Source organism: Coenobita brevimanus, chromosome 68, assembly GCF_032717465.1.
Source record: "Coenobita brevimanus isolate Jiangsu-jjx chromosome 68, ASM3271746v2, whole genome shotgun sequence".
In the NCBI taxonomy this organism is placed as follows: domain Eukaryota; kingdom Metazoa; phylum Arthropoda; class Malacostraca; order Decapoda; family Coenobitidae; genus Coenobita; species Coenobita brevimanus.
The window spans coordinates 3,960,495-3,988,060 of record NC_137021.1 but is presented as its reverse complement, the minus strand read 5'-3'; the positions used below and the strand labels follow the sequence as shown (position 1 = coordinate 3,988,060).

Here is a 27,566-nt window from a genome sequence, read left to right as displayed (position 1 = left end):
AAGGTGCCCTCCCCTCGTCAGAGGATAAGGAACCCTCCATGGACCTAGGATCAGAGCTGTAAGATGTATCCGCAGAGATGGATTTGCCTGATGCATACAGATCAGAATATACCATCCTGCTGCTAAAAGAAATTTCTCATGCTTTGGTTTTGTTGCATCAGGTTTTCAAAGCCCTCCTGGGTAAAACATATAAATACCTTTGTAGAAGGGTGTTCCATTCTTATGCCATTTTGTGATGTTCATTTAGGAGAATAAAATTCTGTGTCAGTAGCTTATACTCCCTTAGGCCTGTGTAAAGTGTTGGTTATTTGACCAAGCAGTGCCCTCCTCCCCAGCTTCCCTCTTGAGGAGATGAAGAGCATTACTAAGCAGAGAATGATTGGACATCTTTATCTGCTGGGGAAAAAAAAAAAAGTTTTCTAGACCGTAACATCAAGAGTGAGAACTAATGCTTGCAAGAGTTGGATTCTCATGGTTCTCACAGCTTGAGAATTTGTATTTCTCTGTTGGGGTCACTTCAGTGATCCTTTGTTTTTATAAACTGGGAAGGCTGTAATTTCCATCTTATGAATGCTTCCAAAAAGTCAGTCATTACAGCATGGCCACTTTGATATTCAGGTTTCAAGACTGTTACAATTTTATGAGAACAGGAAGGTCCCCTAAATGAGAACAGGAAGGTCCCCTAACTCTGCTGAATACTCTCCATACTAGGAGTCATGGTGACTTAAGGAATTTTTGCAAACAACAATATTTACCAACCAGTGCAGCACAAATGTCATATGGACAATGTCATTGAACTTCCATCAGCTGTTTATCAGATTTTTGGCTGGCGAAAGCTGATCTGTTTTGTAATTAACTCCAACAAAGAGACTTTTGGCTGTATGTACCCCTAGTCAATCAGTAAAAATGTTTCTACCCAACATTACTCGGTAAAAAGTCCACAGACGGTTAAAAATGTATATGTATATTAATAATATAGAGCAGTTTATAACCATCAAGAACTAGAGAGAGACATGCAAATGTTGCTTTTGTCCAAATAAATCTGCCCTAGCCTTTAATACTGGACAGAACCTTTGATGCGATGTTAGCTTTCTCCATTGCTGCTCTTTTTTGTAACATTATGCATTGTTAGGGTGGGTTAGGTTAGGTTAGTGTACTTAGGACGAAATATTCCAGGCCAATGCGATGCATGATTTTTTTTTTTTTTTTTTTTTGACAAAATGGAACTGCCTTCCTCCCATTAAGCCATCTGATATTTTTTTTAAATGATAATTTTGTTTACCTTACAAGCAGTAGCTTGCTGTGAAAATACACTTTTTTTTTTTTTCTTTATAGAAAAAATAATGTTCTCAGTCATAGTAATATGAAGCAGGCCATTAAATGAAATGGAGGGTTATAGAGGTATTTTACCTTGATATTAAGGGAATTTGTTTGTGGATCATAATTTAAGAATCTTTATATATATACCGGTATATATATATATACATATATATATATTTTTTTTTATGGATCTAATTACTTCTTTGTAGCTTAACACTGATACAAGCACCTGTATCAGTTGGTCCTGTTATAAGTAATGGTATTTAAGCAAAATGAAGCAGTTTTGTTATGCTTAATAAGTTTTTGATATTCAAACCCAAACCTTCAGCATCATTAGAGAAAAATATAGATTATAATTTATCGTTTCTTTTTGCACAGTGTGTTAGTGGCAAGTGCTTTCACCCATCACAGTGAAAGAATTAAATGAGTGCCTGTACTGTGTTTAGTCATTTTTAGGAATCATAACATTATTTAGAGACCTGAGATGATTTGTTATTTCATTGCTTGCTCTAATTTTTTTGAATTGGTGATTTAATGTTTAGAAAATTCTAAAGAATTTACTTCTTAGCTTATATTTTACAGCATGAATATTGGAAAGTTGCTAAACTTCTACCTTTTAAAGTTACCTCACCGTAAAGTATCTCTTACCTGAAAGCAATCACAGAGCTTTGAGTTCTTAGATAGTAAAATATTTGTGACAGTAAGATTATCAAGTCCTTGCAGAAATCTTTGCCAGGTTGAAGGGTTAATGTAAGTGCCCTTGTAAATTTTGCATTTAATTTCAAGCTACCGTGCAGATATTGAAGCTCTCGTCATTTCTAAATATTTTTTGATAACAAAACTTATGATTTTATTCTTAGTGTTACAGTAGAGTAGCACTAATTTTTTTTCCTTTGTTTAGCTTCATAAATACTGTATGTTTATATATGTCTCCTCCACAGTGAAGTACTTAGGATTGCTGGCCATGTCCAAGATACTGAAGACTCATCCAAAATCTGTACAAGCCCACAAGGATCTGGTACTGCAGTGTCTGGATGACAAGGATGAATCCATCCGTCTTCGTGCCCTGGACCTGCTCTATGGAATGGTTAGTCTTGATCTAGGTAGATATGGCATCCTGTTTATGCACTTGTGATAACATCTACAAAGCCACTTAAAAAATATATGTCTTGATACCGGGTGATTTTATTCAATGTTATATAGAAGAGCACCCTGGAATAAGGAAACTAATGGAGAATATAACGTGATCTTTCAGGTTGAGAAAATCTCTCCAAAGCTGAATAAAATTTTCTGAAAATAGCAAGAACATTATAAAAAAGTACCTGATCATGCTGAAAAGGTTAACCCCAAAGTACTATGACTGACGATCGTCAGTTTGCAAATGAACCACGTAGAGCCCTGTGACTGATGATTGTAGAAGGTCTGTCAAAAACTGCCGAGCACTAAACCAATCCCTATTATTATGTAAATGGTTCCTACCCAATCAGAACTAGGGGATGAGGAGGTGGAAAAGAAGATCCCGTGCCCTCACCACGTCTGTGGGGGGTTGACCCCCCCATTAGCCACTTCTCCACCTCCATCTGGCAGATTGGATACAGCCTACTGCCCCCTCCCACCCATACTAGTCACCAGTACCACATCTACATCATATGGGGGGGTGTTTCATGCCCACTCCTCTCCCCCACCCTTATACTGAATGATGTTGCATTATCCCTGCTATGATTGCGCTGTGTGTGTGTTTACCTTCTGCCGTAACACCCCCCACACCACCTCCCCTCCATTGAGAGTGTCTCATCCCCCCTCACCACCACCAGAGACTCCCCAGCCCACCTCCACCTTCCTCCCACCTTATCCTTTGTCCCGAATATGATGCGGGAATTTCCCTGCCATGATCGGCTTGTGTCTTTACTCTGGGCCCCCCCCTTCCCCCCCCCTTTTTTTTTTTTTTTTTTTTACATGCTGACCTCTGCACCTATTTTCATCAGTGGAAATGTATTTTACATTGATTTCATTGATTTTGGTAAGGTTCTGTAGCGAAAATTAGATTTTTGCTGGATTTTTCGAGTTTGGCTTTTTCCCCCCCCTTTTTTTTTTCTACTCATGCTGACCCCTACACCTAGTTTCATCAATATAAACATATTTGAAATTGATTTTATCAATTTTGGTAAGGTTCTTTAAGGAAGATTAGGTTTTTGCCAAATTTTTCCAGTTTGAAAAAAAAAATACAGTATTTGCCCCCCCCCCCTTTTTTTTTTTTTTTTTTTTTTTTTTTACCCCTATACCTAGTTTCATCAAGAAACATATTTCATATTAATTTAATTGATTTTGGTAAGTACTTTAGGGAAAATTAGGTTTCTGCTGATTTTTTCATTTTCTTGCCATTAACCCCTAAAAGAGGGTGTCTGCATATGCTGTCCAAGGGTACTAGGGCCAAAAAGACGGGTGTCCGCATATGCAGTCACGTACCCCCCCCACCTCCCCATACCCACCCCACGTTCCTACCACCAAACCCACACAACTGCCACCCACCCCTACCCTCCTCCCCACCCTCCTCCACCACCCCCTACCACCCCACCCCCAAACTCCCACTGACCCCCAATACCTTCCACAGCCCCCTACCACCCCAACCCTTCCCACCCTCCCACCACCCCAACCCTTCCCACCCTCACCCCCATCCCCCACGTCCCCCATAATCTCCAATCCCCCATCCGCTTCCCCACCACCCTCCACTCCCCTCACCATCCCCCCACCACCCACCACCCCATATCCCCCACCCCCTACTGCCCTCCCCCTACCCCCACCACCCCAACCCCCTACCCTCCTCCATCCCCCATCCTCATACCCCTCAAACCCCCCTACACCCCTCAAACAACCCCACCCCTCCAACCCCCACTGCCACCTCCACCCTTTTCTCCCCACCCTCTCTCCCAATCCCCACTTACCACCCCCACCCTACCCTCCACCCCCACACCCCACCTCCCCCAAGCACCCAGTCCCCATCCCCACACCACCTCACAACCCCCACAGCCCTTCACACCTTCCTCCCCCCACAAATCCCCCACCATATCGCACCCGCCGATTATGCCCGTCCTGAGCGTCTTTCAAAACATTACGATGCCCGTCTTTCAGGAGTTAAAGGGGACATTTTACTTTTAGATGGGCAGTTTTGCAGTAACCATTAGTCCTAGGGGACTGAGATTGGCATTTTCAGGTGTGTGAATTCAGGCTCTTCAAATCTGTAAGAAAAAATTTTACTTTGGTAAAAGTTCAAAAATTGACCCCAAACTACGGGTGGGGTGGAACATAGCATCAGAAAAATGCAGTCTTTAGGGGTTAAACTATGACATAGGAGTGCACCCACAAATAATACATAGGTTCCCGTGAGAATTTTGCACAGTAACTTTTAGTTTCATTAGAGCACCTACGGGCTTGTGATCATATTTGTTAACCAAAGGGGGTAAATGTGTATGCAAGTCTCAAGTTTCCAATGATTATTAATGGAACACATGTAAGCTCTTGTGTGCTTGTATGCCACATTCAGCAGCGAGTTGATGTAGCCAAACACATTTTTACTCTTCATGTAGGTTTGATTTGACAATGATGTACAGTACTGTATATGTGCTGAAATGCAGATGGGGGGTGAAAATATTGTTAACCTGTTCTTTTGTGCTTGCTCTCCAGGTTACCAAGAAAACAATAATGGAGATTGTGCGTCGACTAATGACTCACATGGACCGGGCTGAAGGAACGATGTACCGTGATGAGTTGCTACAGAAAATTATACTCATATGTTCCCAAAACAACTTCCAGTATATCACCAACTTTGAATGGTAAATTGCTTGTATGGTATATGTATACAGCTGAGAAGTTTTTGGTAAATGTACTGGTGAAAGATTTTTTTATTTAAGAGATGCATAGAACACCTATAAATTGCTTTTATGTTTAATGTTGCCAAGTTTTTATTAAATGTATTGGTAAAAAGCATTTTCATTTAAGGCGTACAGTAAAATCAGCAGGTGATTAACCATATGGAAATGGTTCCTAAAGCCATCTGGATCATTTTATTATTATTATTATTATATTATTATTATTATTACTACTACTGCTACTACTGCTATTATTATTATTATTATTATTATTATTATTATTATTACTCCTCACCCAGCCCTAGGGTGGGAAAGGAGGTCCAGATGATGATGATATTATTATTGTTATTATTATTTATTATTATTATGATGATGATGATGATGATGATGATTATTATTATTAGGTGGTAGGTGGGGGCACTCACCATCCACTCACTTGATGTAGTGCTGCTTTGGGTGTCTGCCCTTTCCTCTCTTTCATCCTTCCTCATCTGTCTCTCCTTCCATCATTCATTCCTCTTCCTTCTGCCCACAGGTGACTTTACATTCCCTCTTCTGTCTTTCTTTCCATTATTTTTTCCTCTTCCTTCTGCCTATGGGTGACTCTGCATTGGGTGACAAGCCAAACGGTGTCCTTTACACCAGGAAACCATTTGCTACACTAGGTGGTAACCATATAATCAAATTACGGCACCAGGTGGTTTAGTGGGTAATTAAGGCACTCAGATTGGTTTGAGCCTGTGTAGGTTTATATTCAAGGGATGGTTGAGGTTTATTGCTCATGTAATGCCACTCAGGGATGAGTGAGGCAGGTCACTCTCATCTTAAATGTCAGGACCAACTTGCCTAGCCCTGGGCTCCTACGCTCGTCATGGGGCAATGTAGGATTAGATGATGATGATGATTATTAATATTATTATTGTAATAAAACATCTCTTGGCTGGGGGTCATGTACTGGAGTTCCAACCTCTTCATTTTATGTTATTGTAATTACTGTGGTTCCTGACAGTACTGGGAAAGAATACATTTATAAGGACACCTTTAGGTCATAGTTGCCAGCATTTTTTACACATTCTGTCTTAAAATTTGGCACCTCATTATAAATTAATGTGTTATTTCACAGTCATTTTAATGCCACACTTTCTTGAATCTGCTCCGGCCATATCATCCTTTTTTTCATTGTGCAAGCATATGCATTACAATTTTCCAGAAGTGGGATATTCATGTAGTCCAAACCAGTTATTTACTTCTCATCTTTGACAGCTATGGCCATGTGGAGAGGATGGAGGGTGAAAGACTGACGAAGAGAGCGTGTGTGAGTGAGTTGGAGGGGGGAAGAGGGAGGGGGAGGCCGAAGATGAAATGGAGGGATGGGGTGGAGAGGTATATGAGAGAGGGGGGTGTGAGTTGGGAGCAGGGCAGTGAAATGACAGGGGACAGGGCGACGTGGAGATGATTTGTTTGTGGCCACCCCAAACGGGATTGAGGCATCTGGCAATAGATAGATAGATAGAGTGATGCAAAAGTAGTATTTGGAAAAAATTTAAGGTATATGTATGCAGTAGCAACTCAGTGCTGTTGGGTATTGTGACTAAACCAATGCTTATAATAACAGTCTGCTTTAATAGTAACCTTGGGCCAGCAGTTGCCTGTTTTTGGCAGCTGATAATATTGAGATACACATGTTGCCGTATAGAACTTGGTGGTAGTAGTAGTAGTAGTAGTAGCACGGTAGTAGTTGTTCCCTTGGCAGTCTGGCAGAACAGCCTTGAGTCCCTAAGGAAGGCCATGGCTGATACCGTGCTTTCCCACAGAGCTCTCAAGGAGTGTATGTTATGTTGTTGGTTCAGGCAAATGTGTGCAATGCAGTCTTCCATAATGTGCTTAATTGTATGGGGTGCTGTGTTGTATCTTGGATAGGCATCAGTGATGGTGTCATCCAGGCTCTTCTGATGGTAGTTTGACTTCATACAAGTTTTTAGACAACAAGATGGTTGTATCTCTTATGGAATCACCTCACCATGTAGCCATTATGGTCATTGGCTAAGAATGGTGAGTAGATGCCATTTGAATGGAATAATGGGTCTGCTCAGCCACATAGACTGGGGTTACTCAACAACAATAACTGCTGTATTTAAACAGTTAATTTCCCGTGTTCTTCAAAGTAGTCGGTATCCAGTGGACATTAACCCATCCCATCCGGGTCCATGTATACATGACGACCTGGGGACGTCCGGGTGGCATGTATGCATGATCTAGTGTTTTATAGTTTTATTGTTATTGTATTATTATTATGCTTATACCATTATAATATTATATTTTACTATAATATTATATTATAGTTGTAGCTGAGAAATTATGGTTTAAATAATGGTGATTTTAAAGAAAAACACCTGCTGGTGGTTTGGGTGGTGAAAACAACCCCCAGACGTAATGGGTGAATAAATGCCTGTTTTGTTGCCATGCCTAGGTACATCAGTGTGCTGGTGGAACTATGCCGCATGGAGGGTACTCAGCATGGAAGCCTTATAGCAGGTCAGTTGATGGATGTGGCCATCAGGGTGTCAGCAGTTAGAGAGTTCACAGTGGGCCAGATGGCGCTTCTCCTGGATAATGCTCATGTTATTGTGGGACCAGCAGCAGCCAGATCATCCATAGCTGAGGTTCTCTATGCTGCATCATGGATCTGTGGAGAATTCTCACAGTGAGTTAACACGATTATTTATTCCTTCATATATTCATACCAGACAACAGTGATCTGTAAGTTGCCTGAGAAAGTGGATTATTTTTATTCCTTAGATGCCAGGTGGTTTGTTGAGTTACTGCACTCCAACCAGCTGTGGACCATTAGGATGGTCAGTAATCCTGAAGAAGCCACAGCTGAAACTAGTTGGGAATAAAGCTCACCTCTATTTCACCTGTGCTTCCTTCCACCTCCCTCTGAAATTAATGTTAATATTCTAATGGTAAATTGTCCTTCCTATTCTGAGGTCAAGTAGAAGGCAGTTGAACTTCTTTGAACCTTCCCCTTCACTCCCCATACACAAGTGCCAGGACTCATTCCTTGAGAATGAGTGCAGTTGATACACAGTAGATAGAAATAAGTTCCTGATGTATTTCAGGTTGCTGTCAAACCCAAAAGCAACTCTGGAGTCCATGGTGAGAGGCAAAGTGGTGTCACTCCCAGGCCACATTCAAGCCACTTATGTCCATAACATGTTGAAGCTTTACACTCACATCATTACAACTGCAGAAGAGGAGGAGGATTCCGAGATGATACAAGAGGTAGGACTGTTTGTGTGAAAAATGTGAAAGGATGATGCTGAGATTACATAAGGAGTAAAATTGTGTGTGTAGTCTCTTTCGTAGTGAAAAGTTGATGATTATTTAGTCACAGACAAAAGCTCAGCTAATATTTCACCTCTTTTGTCTCTTTCATTCCTCTGCTAGTTAATATTCCTAAGCTGAGAGCAGCTTAGTATATTTCTTGGCCCATAGATGAGTCTTTTTGATATGGTGCATCAGGAGGAAAATGACATACATACCTTACCCAGCAAGTGCCCCTGACTTTATGAATATGACTGAACAGACACGAGAATTTTAAAATGGCTATGCAGACTGATAGAACATTGCAAATTTAATTTGATTATTAGGTTTTGAGTACATTAGTAAGGTAGTGCACACAGGTTGGTTGATAACTATGAGACATGGAGAAAATGTATTAAAGTAATTGAATGAAGTATAAATCTGAACATGGAAGGGAGAGTTTCTGCTTGCTGAACAAGAAGAATGTGGGATGAGGTAAGGTGTGAAGGATGGAAATGCTGCAACAGGCCATGTAGCTTGGCAATTGGTCAAGATGTAGACATGACCTATCCATGCAGGCATGGAAAATGGCCTTTCAAAAATATGCGGATGCATTTAACATGTATATGGTGTACTGCATGTGCTGGTAATTGGTGTTTTTTAGCAAATGTTCTGAGATATGAAGTAGAACTAATATTTATGGAATATGGGAAAATGTGTGTTGGATAAAGTTTTGTATTACTTTATGATTTTCCTTGATTATAACTTGTTTTACTTTTTGTGCAGGTGACAAATCTTCTGCTAGATCGTTTGCCAGTATTTGTGTCATCTGGAGACCTGGAGGTGCAGGAGCGAGCATCATGTGTCCTTCAGATTGTGTCCTATGTCCAGCGGTGTCACAAGGCAGGAGATAAAGTTGGGGCTGACATGGCAGTCCTTACTGCTGGAGAGCTCAACCCAGTTGCCCCCAAGGCTCAAAAGAAAGTGCCTCTTCCTGAAGGGTAAGATAAGTTATAGTGTTCATTAAGACTGAGAGAATTACTGTATTAATGTACAGTATAATATTGAAGTGGAGTAGAGGAAAGGAAGAAGACAACAGATGAAGAGGTTGGATGACACAGAATATTGTTTGCAGGAAGTCAGTGCAGATGGAATGAGATATTTGGTATGAACCACAAAAAAAGAAATGTTTTTTAAAGTACAGTGGGCTTGCACAGTATGCGAGTGGAATAGACGGTTCACGACCTTGCGTACTGTACTGTGAATGCATAATCTTAGGGAAAAATAACATATGAGCAGGACCCCCTCAAACCTTGATATTTTTTAACCTTACAGATACAATAAAGGGAAAATTTTAAAGACATATACTATAGTTCTTACACCTATCAACCCGTCAAAATCTTCCACGGGTGTACCCACTAATGTTTAATAATATTCAGCTTAATCCTGCATCATCCTTGAACATGCTTGAGGTTTCATTCACTTGGGACTTATCTTGGAAAGATCATATTACATCTCTTGTAAAATCTGTATCCAAGAGGGTAGGTGTGCTAAGCCGACTCCGTTCCTTCTTTACCCCTGCACAATTGTTGACTCTATACACGGGTTTTATCTGCCCCTGTGTAGAGTACAACTCTCATGTGTGAGGAGGCTCCCCACATACAGCTCCTCTCAACAGGGTGAAGTCAAAACTTTTCGTCTCATTAACTCTCCTCCTCTTACTGGCTCCCATCAACCCCTGTCTCTTCGCCACACTGTTGCATCTTTATCACTTTTCTGTTGCCACTTCAGTGGTCACTACTCCTCTGAACTGTCTGCTTGCATTCCTCCACCTCTACGTCGGGCACGTAGCACCTGTCTAGCAGCAAACTCTTATCCCTTTCTTGTCCAGCTCTCTAATGCAAGAGTTAACCATTATTCCTAGTCCTTCATTTATGCAACAGGTCACTCTGGAACTGTCTCACTCTGTCTGTATTTCCTGCTAGCTATGATCTCCAGTCTTTCAAATGCTGTGTGTCCAGGCATCTCGAAATAATCGGTTCTTGAATTTGGCTCTATCTTGTATTTTGTTTTTCTCTTGGAAGGAACAGTTATTGTGGGCTCGTGGCATTTGGTTCCTGCTTCCTAGCATTTAAAAAAAAAAAAAATGTAGCTAAAAAAACAAAATATTGTCAGTCACCTTAAAAACAGCAGATGACAGGCCTGATAGACTTAAATAGCAGGGGTTCTGAGGCACGGTAACACACTTAGAGTGCCCCTGTTGCACTGGCCGTACCACGCGTGTTTAACGGTTGCCAGTGCTGTATTATTCCAGGCTTTAATGAAGAAACGCAGCAGCAGTCATTATGTTAGGGGTTGCAGCTATGCCAGGTGGAGCAGGTGAGTCAGGTGGGGCTGTGGAGGTGGAGGGGGAGGCGGTTGGTGAGTAAGATGGGGTATTGGAGGTGGAAGGGATGGCAGCATTCAAGTCAGGGGAGGTGGTGAGGGGAGGATCCTCCTCCTTGCTGCTGGTTTCATTTCTGGCTGTTTCCTTCATCCTCTCTTGTTTGCTTGTTTCATTCCTCATCTTGTTATGGACATATTTTGCAGTATAACAACTTGGCATTCGTGAAATAACCATTTTTCAAGTGAATCCAAGCGTTATTATAGAAACTGGGCATCTGTTTTAACTTACCATTATTGCCGAAATGTTATTGTCGAAGTCATTATTGGCAAGATCTTACTGTAGACTCTTCTTGAGCACCTTCCCTATGAGCCTCTAACATCACAATGGCTGCATCGTGTGGGGGGGACAGTCGCGTAGTCTGAGAAAATAACGGTTTTGAGCCACTCCTTGCCTCTGCCTCACTTGTTGTGGACTAAGCTTTCTAATTCAGAGTTTCATGGTTATGATTTTTGGTCAGTCATGTACTATGCAATTCATACACTGTGATCACACATACTGTGTGACCCCACTGTATCATTATTATTGGGTATTTTTTGTTATGATTAGTGAGAAGTGTAACTGTTGATTTTTAACAAAATTCATTGTGCTAGTGCTGATGTACTTTTGTGCATTTCCATTCCTTTTTGTGTATATTGATGATGATACACAGTACATTCTGAACTGTACACAGTTTTTATTATACTGCAGGTTAGATCTTGATGCTTGGATCAATGACCCACCATCTGAGAGTGAAGATGAGGAGGATGCAGCAAATAAGAAAGAAATATTTGTCAGATCAGAGAGTTCCTCCAGACATAAAAAAGAAAAGTATGAGCCAACAGAGGAGGAGCTACAAAAGGTTTGTGATTGTTACTGTTGATTTAGTTTGATCAGGGAGCTGAGTTTGCTTATGGAAAAACTACTTAACAGTTAATGGTATGAAAACATATCATTTATGCAATTTAACCCTTTAGATACAATGTTCAACTACAGTAAAAAAATATATATACAGTATATGTGTGTATTATTGAAAAGGGGGGGGGGGAATTTTACAACACAAAATATTGGTCTTGTCAACTGTTTTTCACAGATACAGGTGCCCCCTGCTCCACTTAGCACAGAATAGGCAGTTCACAAGTTTATTTGAACAATATCATTTTTTGGCTAATTTTGACAGTCTTCGTGGGTCTGCTGTCCCTTCAGACCATCGGATCTAAAGGGTTAAGGATGCATATGGATTGTAGGTTGTTAATCCATAAATAGTAGCGTTGTCAGCATCACGTGCCTATTAGCAATGTCCGGAATCCTGGACAAACTTTGGGGGTAGAAATATACATATAGGAATGGTACAGTTTATTTCAAAAAAATTTCACCTAAATTAGATGCTAATATTAACTCTAGGAACTAGGAACTAAATGTATTTAACTAAAACAACATTATAAAAAGAAAGAAAAAAAAAAAAGTGTAAAAATGAGAAACAATGCTACATCCTTGTAATCTTTTCACCACTGCCAGCCACAGTGTTGCCTGATGATGACTTGTGCCACACATGAAGTCCAGATGTCCCCCGATATACTCCAGCCTCCCTAGACAAAATTCGACATTTTACAGTATATGTTTCGTAGACACACTCACAAGGTCCTATTTTAATAGCATTGTACAGAATACTGGACAATTGGCTACAGCAGATGAGGAAAAAACGGGAGCAACACGAACACACCTCACACACACAGGACAGAGTACAAACTGAAATGTCATGGCAGCTGAGCGCCATAGGCCTTGGAGCGTCTCTTCCACAATGCAAAGTAGGCCTAAATTCGGAATCCTGGACGACGCTACTGAACTAGGGTTAAAAATAGTATAATAATGGTAACTGTATTTGAATTTGGATAATCCTCACAATTCCAACCATTGATAACCCAACAGGCTCTGTTAGGTATATTTTTGTCGGGATCCTTTCTTGTGGTACTGTACAGTGTGTTGGTGTTGGAGAGGGATGCCTTCTTGCAGTAGCACTGGTATAACCAGGTGCCTTTGCTTCCCAGTTGTACAGACATCACTCAGACCTCTCCCTGCCCTTTGGAAGAGGATGGTGGATTACAGGAGAGGGCAGTTTCAACCTACAGTCCACTGGGTTCATGTACAGATGAGTCTGTGGTTGGAACTACTACAGCCACTGCTATTGTGGCATGTCAGTGTACTGTTTGAAGACTATATTTCTTTAGCTGCGTGATGCAAGGAGGGCAGAACAGGCCAGCAACCCATACTATGTCAAGGCTTCAGCACCAGTTCAAGGGTTCAGTCGGCCAGAGCAAGAGGTTCCCATAGAGGCTATATATCTGGATGTTCCTTTAAAAATACCAGGTCAGTGGATCATTATGTATTTTGTTGTAATTATTTACTCTGCTCAGTAACAATATGTATATGTTGAAAAAGGTGATATACCTTTGAAGTTCTGAAGTTTGCTTACATATTTTGTGTCATTTCAGTTTTGTGTACACCCTCCCAAAAAAGTATCGGCCCTCTGACAGCACGTATCATTCAGAAACATGGGCGAAGCATTGTGATTTATGGCATCCTGTGATTATAAGTGAAAATATTATCTTTGGTAAATTATTAGGACTAGAAAAAAAAAAACAAAGAAGAAACAAGAAGAAAAAATCACATACTGAGTGGTATATGTTTGAGGCGCAAGATTTATGGATCCATGTGTGTCCACAGAACTCGTTCATTTTCACAACCACTGTACCCTAAGGGGCCGATACTTTTTTGGGAGGGTGTACATGAAGGGAAGAAAAAATTCACAAATATGAAAATGGAAAACCACAAAATTCAGAGGGAGTGTCCAATAGACACAGGTTTACTCATGTTTCGGTTTACCAGATTATGCAGTTAACTGTGTTTCTATCACTTATTATTTTTTTATACCAGTACTTACCAACAGTAAACAAGTTACATTTATCCCCTTCCTTCTATCCCCTTGTGCAATAATTCTCCCACAGCTTGGCAGTCTTTTAGTGTCTTTCAGCTAATTGTACTGTGCTCATTGGCAACAGAAGATAGTACTAGAGCTCTGCATTCTCTCTGTACCAGTTCTTCTTAGTTACCACTATACTCTAGTATTGATTTCTTATCACAGTGCAGCATTCATGATGGAGAGGTGGCAGTTTTAGACTAAGTAAAAGCCTTATCCTCTTTTAAAATTTCAAAGAGTGCTGTACAAGGGAAATAAAAAGAGGAGGACAGCCAGGAGCTGGAATAAAAGTGGAAGAGTCTGCATATCCAAAGAAATAAAATGTGTAGTTAAATCTTTAGTATTGTGGCATTATTTGTAGAAACTTATTGGATGTTGGAACTGTTTTAGTGATAATATTGATATACAGCATTTTTAAAATAATTTTATCACTGTTGAATATATGTTGCAGTACCTTTTTTTTTTTAACATCAGGTATGACTTCACTGGACAAGTACCAGATGGTTGATGGTTGGCAAGAGGGAACCAAAAAGCGACACAAGAAACACAAGAAGCGAAGTAAAAGAAAAGGACAAACTCACTCTAGTAGTGACGAGGCGAGTCTCATTTTTTCAACACTAGACACTTAATTCACATATATATATATATATATATATATATATATATATATATATACCATTTCTTTCATATGATGATGACATGAGAGCAGTGACACAGGATTGCCAATGTAATGACTATGCTGTTAGACCTATTTTTTGCTTCTACCTATGGCACTATTTAACATCTGACAACATGATGTCTAGCTACACTCCGGATATTTTTGCCATTTTTAGGTGATATTCTAGAGATTTAATCATATTTTCTAGCGATGTTTTGCATTGTTTACTATCTGGCGACATTCTAGCAAGTTTTCAGGACTAAACTAGCGAGATTGATGATAAGGGCTTGGCAACCCTACGTCCACTGTCATTTGAACGAGAAAATCTGCAGGCGAGGCACACATTTCAAATACTGTTCTCCGCGTTCAACTGTTCACTGGGTTCAGCTTCACATGTTCATGAAACAGCATGCCACGTATGTACAGCGATGAAGAATATGCAGATATCGTCAACTTTTACAGATTCTGCGATGGTAATGCTAGTGCTGCAGAGAGGAATACAGGTGGAGATACCCAGTGGCGCCACGTTTACTTGCAGCAGAAAAATTGTAATAAATAATATTCTTCCTGACTTAAAGTGAGACTAATCTCCCTTTACAACAATGTTTTTCCATTGAATGAGTTGTGGGTGTTATGATAATGCTGGTAGCAATATCCAACAAACCAAACATTACATAACTGTCAACAACGCACCAGCCCCTCTCCTCCCTCTCTACTCCCTCAGAAGCAATATAATCCTTAATTTACAGTCGTTTTGTGTAAAAGAATTGCAGGAATGCATGACTTGATGTTAAAGAATCAATAGACTACGTAAAGTTTCTTCTTAAAACTCGTTTGTACTGGTAGGATATGGAATTTTTATGTACAGTACAGTATAAGCTAATAATACTCGTCTCCCGTCGCCCTGCAAAGCTCTCCCACAGTGGCACATGCAAGCCACGAAACTTTTACACTTAAACAGCTGAATGCTGGTTACTGAACTGGGGTTGCAGAGAGTATGTGTTATAGAACAAATATACTCAAAATTGCATGATAGATCATTGGTGTAAGTTTTTGTCATACATCGCGTTACACCCTGTATATATATATATATATACAGTATATATATATATATATATATATATATGTGTGTGTGTGTGTCTATCCATCTATCTGTATCTATATTTGTCTCTCTATCTATCTATATCTGTCTTTCTATCTATCTTATATCTATCTATCTATCTATCTGTATATCCATCTGTCCATCCATCATCCAATCCTACTTTGCTCCATGAGGAGCGTAGGAGCCCGGGGCTAGGCAGTTGGTCCCGACATTTAAGATGAGAGTGACCAGCCTCACTCATCCCCTGAGTGGCATTACATGAGCAGTCAACCCCAACCAACCCTTGGATATAAACCTTCACCGGCTCAATCTGATTGGAGCGCAATAATTACCCACTAAACCACCACTCGCCAAAATTTGGTTATATGGTTACCACCCAGCGTAGTTAATGGCTTCCTGGTGCACAGGAAACCATTTGGCTTGTCACTCAGTGTAGAGTCACCCACAGGCTGAAGGAAGTGGAAAGAATGAAGGAAAGAAAGACAGAAGGGGGAGTATAAAGTCACCTGTAGGCAGAAGGGGGAGTATAAAGTCACCTGTAGGCAGAAGGACAAGGAAAGAATGAAGGAAAGAAAGACAGAAGAGAATGGAAGAAAAGAAGGATGGAGAGGAAAGGGCAGACACCCAAGAGCAGCACTACATCGAGTGAGTGGATGGTGAGCGCCCCCATCTACCACAAACATATATATATATATATATATATATATATATATATATATATATATATATATATATATATACCTACCACTGAGGTTAGATTTATAACAAATCTTGTGATTAGTATAGCAGTGGATGGAGTGGGCTCAACCATTGCTTGAAATCAGCAATCTCTGAAACATGAAATGCAGGTGTGATTTAGTTTGTCACTGTTACAGGAAGAAGGTCCAGCGGTTCATGTGGTCAACACTGATGTAGGTGAGATGCCAGAAGGGGCCCATCTCTCAGATGACAATGATGCTGATGACCGCCCTGAAGATGACCCTCACAGGGCACTTGACATCAATCTTGATGAGTGAGTTCCATTTTGTTGCACCTACTCACCACCTGTCCTGTTTTACATATACTGTACATTATTATAAGTCTTTGTATATTTACATTTATGATTTTTAAGCTAGTAGGTGCTTGAAAACCACAGACCCTGAGAGGTATTACCTTGTGAGTGATGTGTAACTGCAAACTTGGTAGCTTACCATACATTACAATACTCTTATGTAAGGAATGCAGCCACACGTGCTCAGAACTGATGTTCAGTGTGAGACTGATTTATTTTATGTCAGGAAGCTTTGGCATGTGGCCATTGACAAACAAAAATGATAATACAAAATTGTAAATACTGTATATGAGAGAGGGGGGTGTGAGTTGGGAGCAGGGCAGTGAAATGGCGGGGGACAGGGCGACTTGGAGGCAATTTGTTTGTGGCCACCCCAAACGGGATTGAGGCGTCTGGCAATAGATAGATAGATAAATACTGTAACATTTTTACTGAAGTTAGTAAATACTTTTAAAATGAATAGATGTTTTGTGTTTGTTGCAGACCTCTGGCCCCCAATGAAGTGCTGCCAACAAGAAGTCACTATGAAGTTCCATCTCAGAGATCAAAGGTGGAGGATGAACAGAATGTTATAAGTGAAAGTTCTAATAAGAAGAAAGTAAAAAGTAAAAAAGATAAAAAAGAGAAAATTAAAAAATCAAAGAAAGAAGATAAGAAAGCTAAGAGAGCATCAAAGAAAGCTGAAGATAATCTCATTTTAGATTTAGATGACTCGGTGAGAACTGTGGCTGTGAATGAGAAAGACTCACTAGAAAATCATGTCAATGGAGTTGCAGAGGAGGACAGTAAAAAAGTAAGTAATTCTTTTATATATTAAGCCTAACATTTTAGTCATCCATCCCTCCATAAATGTGATTTAGAGATATTTCCCATATTTACAGCTAGGTCATAAAGTATAAATTTTGGGGGAAAGGATAACTTATCATGTCAAAATGTTAAGAAGAAAATTTTTTTCCATATATATACAGATTTTTGCAAAGTCCAAATCTCATTTTTCTCCTATAGGAAGGTTGTCAAGGGATCCAAAGAAAGTTGAGTTATAAAGCAGCAAACAGCCACCATAAAAGCACTATGTAACTGAAATAGGGACCCAGGTTTGTGAATTGGACTCAAATCAAACTTGAGTTTCTAAGTTTAGGTTTTATTTGAATTTGGATCAGATAACTTGAGACTGTTCAGGACAGAGTCATAGGTAACAGATAACAGAAGGGCTATTGGTCCATGATGACATTATCTTTTGGAAGAAAGCTAATTCTACTAATATCTAACCAATGTGTAATAGAAATTGATAGAAAAGAGGAAAGCTGTTGTGACTTTCAGGAAAATACTTGAATGCATTAATTTCTTTTATGTAAAAAACAGTTAACAGCAATTTTACTGTCATTCATTAAGTTGCGACTAGGATTATAGTTTACATGAAAACTAGTAGAGAACAATACTAACAAAAACATTACCTATAGAATATAGAAAACTGTGCTGGACATGCATTCTGTTTGAATTGGTGCATCCAGTTGTGGTTTAAATACTTGGCAAGAGTGTGAGACAGCAGCTAGAGGCCAAGTTAGTACCGTAAGTAACTAACCATCCATCCATCCATCATCCAATCCTACATTGCTCCATGAGGAGTGTAGGAGCCCAGGGCTAGGTAATTTGGTCCCGACATTTAAGATGAGAGTGACCAGCCTCACTCATCCCTGAGTGGCATTACATGAGCAATCAACCCCAACCATCCCTTGGATATAAACCTCCCCAGGCTTAATCCGATTGGAACCCCTTAATTACCCACTAAACCACCAGGTGCCATATTTTGGTTATATGGTTACCACCCAGCATAGTACTGTAAATGGCTTCCTATTTCCCATTTTTGTACTTCCTTCTTTATAGATGATTGAATGAAGGAGCTATTACAGCAACAAATTTGCTATGGTCTTTCAGTATTCTCCAGTTTTGCATTATCAGTTTTCGTTTATTTTATTGAAATGTTGAAATGTTTATTTATAAAACATTTATGAATTGTTGCAATCTTCTTTATTCAGCCAACAGATGATTTGGACTTCTGGTTGTCCAAAAGTGACTCAGCATTGCAGGGTTCTGGTGAAGGAGAGGAAGTCAAAGCAGAGCCCACAGTGCCTCCAGTGCCTATCACACCTGTGCCAGACCAGGTGGGTGACTGGCGTCCACCAGTATGAAAGGTACTACTGTACTGTAAGAATATGTTCAACCACAGGTTTGGTAACTAGTTGCCCAGTCGTCACCCTTATATTGTATTTTCAGTTCCCCCTCATGCTGTACAGTACTGCATTGTGTTGGAAGTGCAGTGAACCCTTGCTAATCAGACCAATTGGGGAAAGTGGCTGACAACATATATGATTGTGTGATACAGTCACTGTTCAGTAGGTTCGACTATATGAACCTAGTTTCAATATATGATGCGCTAGGTCTTGTTTGGTGAAGACCTAATGGAATTGTGCATGTTTATGGTTTTATTTCAGTTTTGTGAGGGTTTGTATTGTGTATCTAGATACTATTTAGATAAATATATGTTTTCGATCAGTAATAAACGACAGAAAAGAAAAAGCAACAAATTATTATGTATATAGCTGCTTTTTGTTTGGTCTGGTGCTCAGATCCCATCGCTATATCAGCCTTTTGTGAGGTATACAGTATCATGAAATTGTCTGTTAGGATGGTCAGTATAGCCAAAGTTCAGTTTAATCAGGTTCGGCGTAAACAGGTTAGACATGTTTAAAGCTGTAACCTATTGTGCAGATATAGTTGGCAAATGCTTTACTGATCAATACCTTAATACTGTGTTATGTTATCATTGAATTTTCTGGAATTTGCAGGAAAGTATGGCAAGTCGTGCTTTTTTGTTGTGTTGTAATATTGTTGTTGAAAATTTAGATTTTTCTTGATATAATTTTGTTGCAGAACAAATCCAAAAAAAGCAAATCTAAGAAGGAGAAAAAAGCAAAGAAAGAAAAGGGCAAGTCAGGGAAAAGGATTAGAAAGAAGAGCAAAGGAGAGACTGATGAGGCAGCAAGCCGGAACCGAGATGAGTATGAGGAGACAAATGGGACAGTGATGCAGGACGAACAGCAGCCCACGAGTCCTCAGCCGATCACCAGGCTCTTGGCAGAAGATACCACATTGAAAGTTGTGAGTACAGGCAGCCATGATAACTGGACAGTTATTGTTGTTGTAGTTGTGGCCCTATGTGAACTTAGTGGACTTTAGGCTGAAGCTGCCCATCTCTGGCAGTCTACCATCCTCCTATTAGGAGGATGAGGAAATTATGGGATTTTTTTACGGAGCTAGGTGTTACAGTGCCATCAGTTGAAGTGCTACATGAGAGTTATTGTATGATAACTAGGGAAATAAGGAATCGACAGGGGGTCAGTATGGTTGGATGAAGTACAGTATGTACAGTGAAGCGCATAACAAGGGTTTGGCACCCGTCTTTTAACTTGGTTGTAAAGACAGCAATTATTCTTCAGATGTGTATCAATTTTTTTCATAAACACAAATTAACGAGTGCTTGTGTTCTTTGCAAGATGATGCCAGAATTTGGAGGAGTGGTCGGTGAGGGTGCTCACCTTCCACTCATTCGATGTAGTGTTGCACTCAGGTGCCTGCCCTTTCCTCTCTTCCTTCCTTCTTTCCTTCCTTCCTCATCTGTCTTTCTTTCCTTCATTCTTTCCTTTTTCTTCTGTCTGTGGGTGACTCTACACTGAGTGACAAGCCAGATTATTTCTTGTTCACCAGGAAACCATTTACTATTCTGGGTGGTAACCATATAACCAAATCATGGCACCTGGTGGTTTAGTGTGTAATTGAGGCACTCCAGTTGGATTGAGCCACTACAGGTTTATATCTAAGGGGTGCTTGGGGTTTATTGCTCACGTAATGCCACTCAGGGATGAGTGAGGCTGGTCATTCTCATCTTAAATGTTAGGACCAACTTGCCTGGCCCTGGGCTCATATGCCCCTTATGGGGCAACACAGGATTAGATGATTTAAGAAAAAAATAAAAAAATAAAAATAATAATAATGATGAGTGAAAGGCCAAGTTCTCTGGGCGTACTGTCTGATGGTTTTCTACTTTTTGCACTTTGTTTCTGGATCCTGCCACACCCTGTCTTAGAGGTGGGAAGTATAGTAGAATTTGAATGATAAGTATTTCAGATGCTTTAAGTATGCTGATGTGTCTTCATCTTTTTAAGAAAGGAACTTTCATGACATATCATTCACATCAGAATATCCAAGTGAGTTATGGACTGCTTGAGATGCCCTGATAAGTGAGTGTCCGTTGTACAGGGTCTGCTTGCATAACAAGAGATCATAAATAATTTTAGCTTATAGGGATGATGCTTCACTTTTCATTTTCTATTTCAGGTATATTCAATGGCAGCCATGGATGGAGTTATGAGTGAAGTTTTGGTATCCATTAAGTTTCTCAACCAATCTTCTGATAATATTATTAAGCTGCAACTTAATCTGCCTGATTCTTCTTCTTTGAAGATGGTGCGGATGGTAAGTTAGTAATTTTACTTACAATATTTACTTTTCTTTATGTTTTACCGATAAGATTGATAGTGGTTGCATGTTGTATTGTGCTTCCACACAAAGTTATTGATTGGGGATTCTGTTGTTTCTGCTTTGTTAAATACCGGTATTGGTTGGTTACATAGTGTTCAGTTGCAAACAAGAATTTCTCTCCATGTTTTATGAAGTACATTATGAAATTCATGCATGATATTTTCAAAATTTGGTGGGCTCCACAGATTGCATTACATGGTATTGGAAATCATTCTTAACTGTCTCTATGTATCATGATGAAATGCATTAGTATTTATATTTGAAGCTGCACGTGTTCATTGAAAATTGTTGATTGTGGATGTTGTGATGTTGCTGTTTCAGGACCCTGAGTCAGAAATTGTAAGCTTTCCATGGGTGGTGAAGGGAGGAGAGGCTCAGGATGCCCACCTCTCATTTACTGCAGCTGATGACACCATCCCTCATAAACTCAGGGGTTCCCTATCCTACTCTCAGGTTGGATTATATTACTTTGTCACCAGGTCTTTTTCAGTTCTACAACATTTTTTTAGTAGTTTATAATATTAACCCTCTCTTGTTAGTAATTTATAACATTAACCCCCTCGTGTTAGTAATTTATAACATTAACCCCCTCGTGTTAGTAATATATAACGTTAACCCCCTCCAGTCCTGTGACATATTCTCTGTGTTACACTTACAGTTTAATCAGATTTGAACATACTTTAAACAGAAAGGGCTTTGAGACATCTCTCATTAATCTTTTCAGCACCAGTGGGGCACTTCTAAACAGGATAAAATAGTTTAACAAGCAGCAAAAAAAATAATACGGTACTAGAAAACATTGCTGGATTCAGAGTTTTACTTTCACAGGTTTTGGTAATGATTTATAACAGGAATTATAATAAAGTAAGATCACACTCATCTGACTTATCACTGATTAAAAATAAAAAAGAAAGAAAAAAGAAAATTGAGCTATGTAATATTCTTGCAGACTTATTGTTCCTATTGTTTTTAACACTTTTGTAAAAATTTGTCGTACCATTTTACTGTTACCAGTGTTGTAAATTCACAGGCGGATGGAAGTACCAACAGCTTACCTGTACGGTTTGAATTCCCAGTAACAGCCTTCCTCTCGGGCAAAACAGCTAGTCGAAGCACATTCACTGACTTGCTCAGCTCGGGACAGCTCTCTTCTCGATCATCCTTCACCCTTCCAGAAAGTCAGCTTTCATTCACAGAAGTAATTGATATTCTTTAAATTTTTTTTTCTTGGAGATAGTGGTTCTAGTTAAGGAAATTATTATATTTTTGTCCTAGGCTGCTTTTGTTTTCAGATATACTGTACTGTAATATGTTAATATGCCTTTGTTTTTAGACATACGGTATGTTGTTATGAAGAATAACGAATGTGTGATGCATAAATTGATGGGCATTGTATCACACAAGGAGCTTCTTTAAAAGGGTATCCCAGAAATACTAGTACCTATTATCAAGGTTAGTTACAAAATTTTCAGAACTGAACCTCTCATCCCTGTTAATGTGAATCTAGTAGGGCATCAGAACTCCCATTGTGCAAAACCACCTTACTAGTAGGTCATCATTATGATAAAAAAATAATTGTTGTTCTCTGAGTTGGCTCATTGAGTAACAAACCAAATGGTTTCCTGTGCACCAGGAAACCATTTACGGTACTATGCTGGGTGGTAACCAATTAACCAAATTATGGCGCCTGGTGGTTTAGTGGGTAATTAAGGCACTCCAGTCAGATTGAGCATGGGCTGGTTTATATCCAAGGGGTGATTGAGGTTTATTGCTCATGTAAAACTCAGGGATGAGTGAGACCAGTCACTCTCATCTTAAATGTCAGGACCAACTTGCCTAGCCTCGGGCTCCTACGCTCCTCTTGGGGCACCACAGGACTGAATGATGAATGAATGAATGCTCTGAGTTGCACGGGTACAAGTTAAATGCAACTAACGTCATGGCGACCCCTGGTTTAACGTAATAGCCATTCGATTGAGTGTACTGTGCTGCTTGCTATTAAATCAGACATAGAAATTGGTAAGCCAATGATTATTTCTTAGTTAAATGACCAGATCTTCAAGTTATAACACAGCTTGTAATAGTTTGGCCAGAAAAGTTTGTTTTTCCTTTGAGGAGGTTGATTAATTGTTAAATGTATTAGGCATCTGCACATATTGTAAACTTTAATTTTGCTTTTACCATTCTCAGTTTAATGATGTAATTTTTCTTATTTCTTATATTACAAATTTATTTTATTTAGCTTCGAGGAAACTTTCCAAACTGGAAGAGTTAGGGATAGTCTTCATTAACCCCTTCAGTGCAGGAGATTTTTTCCTAAGCTGAATAATATCATATGGGAGTTTAAAAGTAAGCCATGGATTTGGCTGTATTACTAGCCTTAATCCCTAAAGTACTAAGCTCATCGATTGAACTTTTTGCGCAATTTCTTAAAAGGACGAGCAACACCAATCGTGCAACATCCATAAAAAACTGGCGGCAGCTGGCTCCACCCCAGCTGTGACATAGATGGTTTCTAACAAATCAGAACTACATGTTGGACACACCGGAGGGGGGAGCGCAGGCCTGTAACCAGGCGGTGGGGGGTGTACTCCCCACCTCCCTCTCGCCACGTCCCTCTATCCCACTACCTTGTTACTATCCTACCTCCCACCGTTCTTACCACACCACCACCACCACCACCACTCCCCATGCATCCCCCCCCCTCCCATGTGGATCCCTCCATTCCCCCCCCCCCAGTTATCAGGGAGAAGAGTATTTCCCCCCTACTCTCCCTCCATGCCCCTGTACTCCACTGAGGCCCTTCCTTTGTGTCTTGTGGTGGTCTCCTCCCATCCCTCCATCCCCATACACCCCCTCCTGGCCTTACCACATCCCACCACCTCCTCCCACCCCCACCCCCTAGCACGCAGTATCTTTACCTCCTCGGCCTCGAATATTTTGCATATTTTTTACGCCTTATGGCACGTGTTTTTGAATCATTACCTGTAATTTATTCGTGTCTTTGCGTACAGATATGCACACCACAATTATTTTAGCGGTCTTTATTCGAAACCCACTTGAAAAAGATATGTTATTTTATGCCGACGCCTGCAAGCATGTTGGAGCCTTCAAAAACGAAACGAAACAAGACTGAACGAAAACTAGCTAGGTTTGACAGCTCAGAGGGGAACAGAGGGGGGAGGGGAGGGAAGAGGAGGGAGGGGACTGGAGGTATGGGGAGGGGAAAGGAGGGGAGGGAAGAGGAGGGAGGGGACTGGAGGTATGGGGAGGGGAAAGGAGGGGAGGGAAGAGGAGGGAGGGGACTGGAGGTATGGGGAGGGGAAAGGATGGGAGGATAATTTTTACTATTTATCATATTTTTATTGGGGGCTTCATGACCATTTTCCCTAGCTAGATTTAACAGCTCGGCAGAGAGGGGAGGGGGGGAGGGGAAAGGGGAGGGGAGGGGAGGGATGGGAAGGAGAGGGGAGGGATGGGAAGGGGATTGGAGGTATGGGGAGAGGAGAGGAGGGGAGGACAATTTTTACTATTTATCTTATATATGTGGGGGGTTTGTCACCATTTTATTTTTTTCTAAGCACATTACAATGGTTTATAACATCTGTACACACCAAAGAAAATTTATTTTGGTGATTTTTGTATGTATTTTTTGAAGAAAACAGGTTTGAGCAGCATATTTTCTTTCTCGCCAGGGCTGTGACGGGTAACTATTATAAACTTTGAAGGGCCATATCTTAGTAACTATTGGGTCTAGGAGGGTGGGGTTTGCGTTTTCAGATGTGTAAATTCAAGCTCTATAAATCGGGAAAAAAACTTTTAACCTTTGACATAATCGAATAATAGGCCTGTTTTTGCATCCTGGGGGGTAGTTGAGGCTGGAGAATTGCGTACCCTAGGGGTTAAGAACAGGAAGAGTAAGCTAAACCCTCATTTCCTGAAAATATTGAATCACTTGATGGAAGATATAAGAAGTTTGACATTTGTACCTCCTTACTGATTGAGGTGGAGTCAGGATTCTGGATATTTGAATATTGAGCGAATGATTTTTTGTCCCATTCCTCGGGAATGGTGTGTTCTCCCCTGCTCTTTAGACTGTGCTTCATCTCACTTTTGGGTGTGAAAGAGAGGTGGGGGGATGATGATGATGATGATGATGATGGTGATTATTATTATGATGAAAATTTTTATAACTATTGATCATGTTATAGGCACTAGAAGTGGTGGGAAGTGGAGGAAGCCTGGCAGTAGTGGAGTGTGTTGACCAGACGGCTTCACTTTATGCTCGCTCCCTTCACGGTCATCATGTGTGTCTCCTTCTCAAGTACCAGGTGGGTTACTGTCCCAGTCCCTTTAATCTTAAGTATTTTCAGTTTTATTCATGGTACCTCCAGACAATGGGGAACTTGTAGAAATCATTTGCCACCAGATGCCTCTCAGTGTTAAGAGCCTTTGTCCTAAGTACATGTTCAGTTACCGCAATTACTGTGATTTTTCTTTGTTGATGTGAGAACCTGTGTGGCAAATTACCATCATGCGCTATTGAAGTAATGAAAATATTCGTAACAAAAATCTAGCAGAGGAGAATACATTGCTCTCATTGTTTTGTTTGCCCAAAAACGAAACCTGAATTTTGAAAACCTGGCACTTATATACCGTATTTCTTTTTGTAGTTTTTATTGAAGCTGCTACAAAGCTGACTTAAATCTTGTCTCCCGAAATGTTCGATTTATACTGTATTTATAGCCAAGCACTTGTTTTGTTGTGTTGGTCTCTCTTTTGGGAGAAATTTAATGATGAGTATATATACTGTATATATATATATATATATATATGTGTGTGTGTGTGTGTGTGTGTTTATAGTCAAACCTTGTTAAATAAACTTCATTCAAAATGAGCTAAAATTTTTAGTTCACAAATATACAGAACTCCAGAGTTGAGCAGGAGCAAGTTAATAAGTTGACAAATGATTAGTGTGAATGATTTAGGCAGTGGCCTGGAGCCAAGAATATCATTAGCTTGAATGATGTGTAAGTGGATGTATGTTCTGATTTATTGGATGCCCTATCAGTAACCAGTTCCTTTGAGGATTGGATGTGGTTAATCTCACTTGTAATTACAGTATGTGGAATTTGACTGTGATGATACTGAATCTGTTGTTGTATCAAGGGTGTTGATAAGTCAAAATTTATCTGGATACAATAGGTCTGGATACTTAGTCCCTTTTTTTTTTTTTTTTTTTTTTTTTTTTTTTTTGAATGAATGAATGAATGTTTGCGTAGTTAAGGATGTGTATAGCATATTTGTTAATGATTTGACAACTTCTTGTTTTTTTTAAGCTCTTTAAATCATAATGTGCTCTGCAGTTATGAAATAGTTTATCTTGCATCAGCAATTGCTGCTAGCCAACCTGAAATGTATTCTTGTACTGTGTTTATTTTCCAGGCATCAGGACGCTTAACACTTGATGGGAAGAGTACAGAGGGGACGTTACTTTCCAACACCCTTGACCACTTAAAGACTTCTCTCACACAGAAATAGCAGCTGTCAAGGAGGCTCTAAGTTCAGTGTAATAACTCCAGTTTATGTTGACCATTTTTTAGTTTAAATTTCTTGATAGTGTACAGTGACTATATTATATGGTGCTTTTTTTTTCATGTTTTATGGAAAAGGTTATAGATTATGATATTGTTGGTGATTGATGTCTGTGCATGTGACTGTCAGACGTCACATCAGTGCACTGTATTGTTAGGAAATCATCATAATCTCATTGATGCCTTGCTTTCTCCTGGGAACATTATAACTGGGGATGGTAGTGACAGGAATATCTTTAGGCTTTTTAAAACTTGCCACATTCTCTGCCTGATTAGTATTGCTATCCTCTCTTACTTTATCCTTAATAAGGTGCTCCAGTGCCTTGCTGTTTAGGAACAGTAGATCTTCCAGTACTGTCTGTGAGCTGGCTTTAAACTGTGAAATTTTGTTTTTGTATCACTTTCCTATTTGTGTGTGTGTGTGTGTAAAATGTGTGTGTGTGTGTGTGTGTGTGTGTGTGTGTGTGTGTGTGTGTGTGTGTAAAGTGTGTATGTGTGGGGGGGAGGAGTCAGACTCTGTTCTTACACTTGTTAAGCTGTTCCCTGATTACCAGCAGTCCTCGTATGTGCTGTTCACCTGCGCACCACCACTTCTGTGCTAATACCTGCTGTCCATACACATTCTTGGGCTGTCTCATTCAGATTCAGGCTGGTATGATGTATTAGAAGGA

The 27,566-nt window shown here is 40.0% G+C and overlaps 1 protein-coding gene across 3 annotated transcripts in view; it reads left to right on the top strand.

Moving 5' to 3' along the window:
• Window positions 1-27,281, top strand: part of g (adaptor-related protein complex 3, delta 1 subunit-like garnet) — a 66,729-nt gene extending 39,448 nt beyond the window's left edge. For all 3 annotated transcript variants that reach the window (XM_080277068.1, XM_080277067.1, XM_080277066.1), the window contains 17 exons: window positions 2,262-2,407; window positions 5,002-5,150; window positions 7,657-7,890; window positions 8,309-8,471; window positions 9,279-9,493; window positions 11,626-11,776; window positions 13,143-13,281; window positions 14,366-14,491; window positions 16,531-16,663; window positions 17,186-17,495; window positions 18,739-18,864; window positions 19,634-19,861; window positions 21,098-21,235; window positions 21,623-21,754; window positions 22,332-22,499; window positions 25,513-25,632; window positions 26,747-27,281. In XM_080277068.1, coding sequence (XP_080133194.1) covers window positions 2,262-2,407; window positions 5,002-5,150; window positions 7,657-7,890; window positions 8,309-8,471; window positions 9,279-9,493; window positions 11,626-11,776; window positions 13,143-13,281; window positions 14,366-14,491; window positions 16,531-16,663; window positions 17,186-17,495; window positions 18,739-18,864; window positions 19,634-19,861; window positions 21,098-21,235; window positions 21,623-21,754; window positions 22,332-22,499; window positions 25,513-25,632; window positions 26,747-26,842 — 2,774 coding nt within the window. In that variant the 3' untranslated portion in view covers window positions 26,843-27,281. The remainder of the gene's footprint in view (window positions 1-2,261; window positions 2,408-5,001; window positions 5,151-7,656; window positions 7,891-8,308; window positions 8,472-9,278; window positions 9,494-11,625; window positions 11,777-13,142; window positions 13,282-14,365; window positions 14,492-16,530; window positions 16,664-17,185; window positions 17,496-18,738; window positions 18,865-19,633; window positions 19,862-21,097; window positions 21,236-21,622; window positions 21,755-22,331; window positions 22,500-25,512; window positions 25,633-26,746) is intronic.
• The last annotated feature ends 285 nt before the right edge of the window (window positions 27,282-27,566 follow it).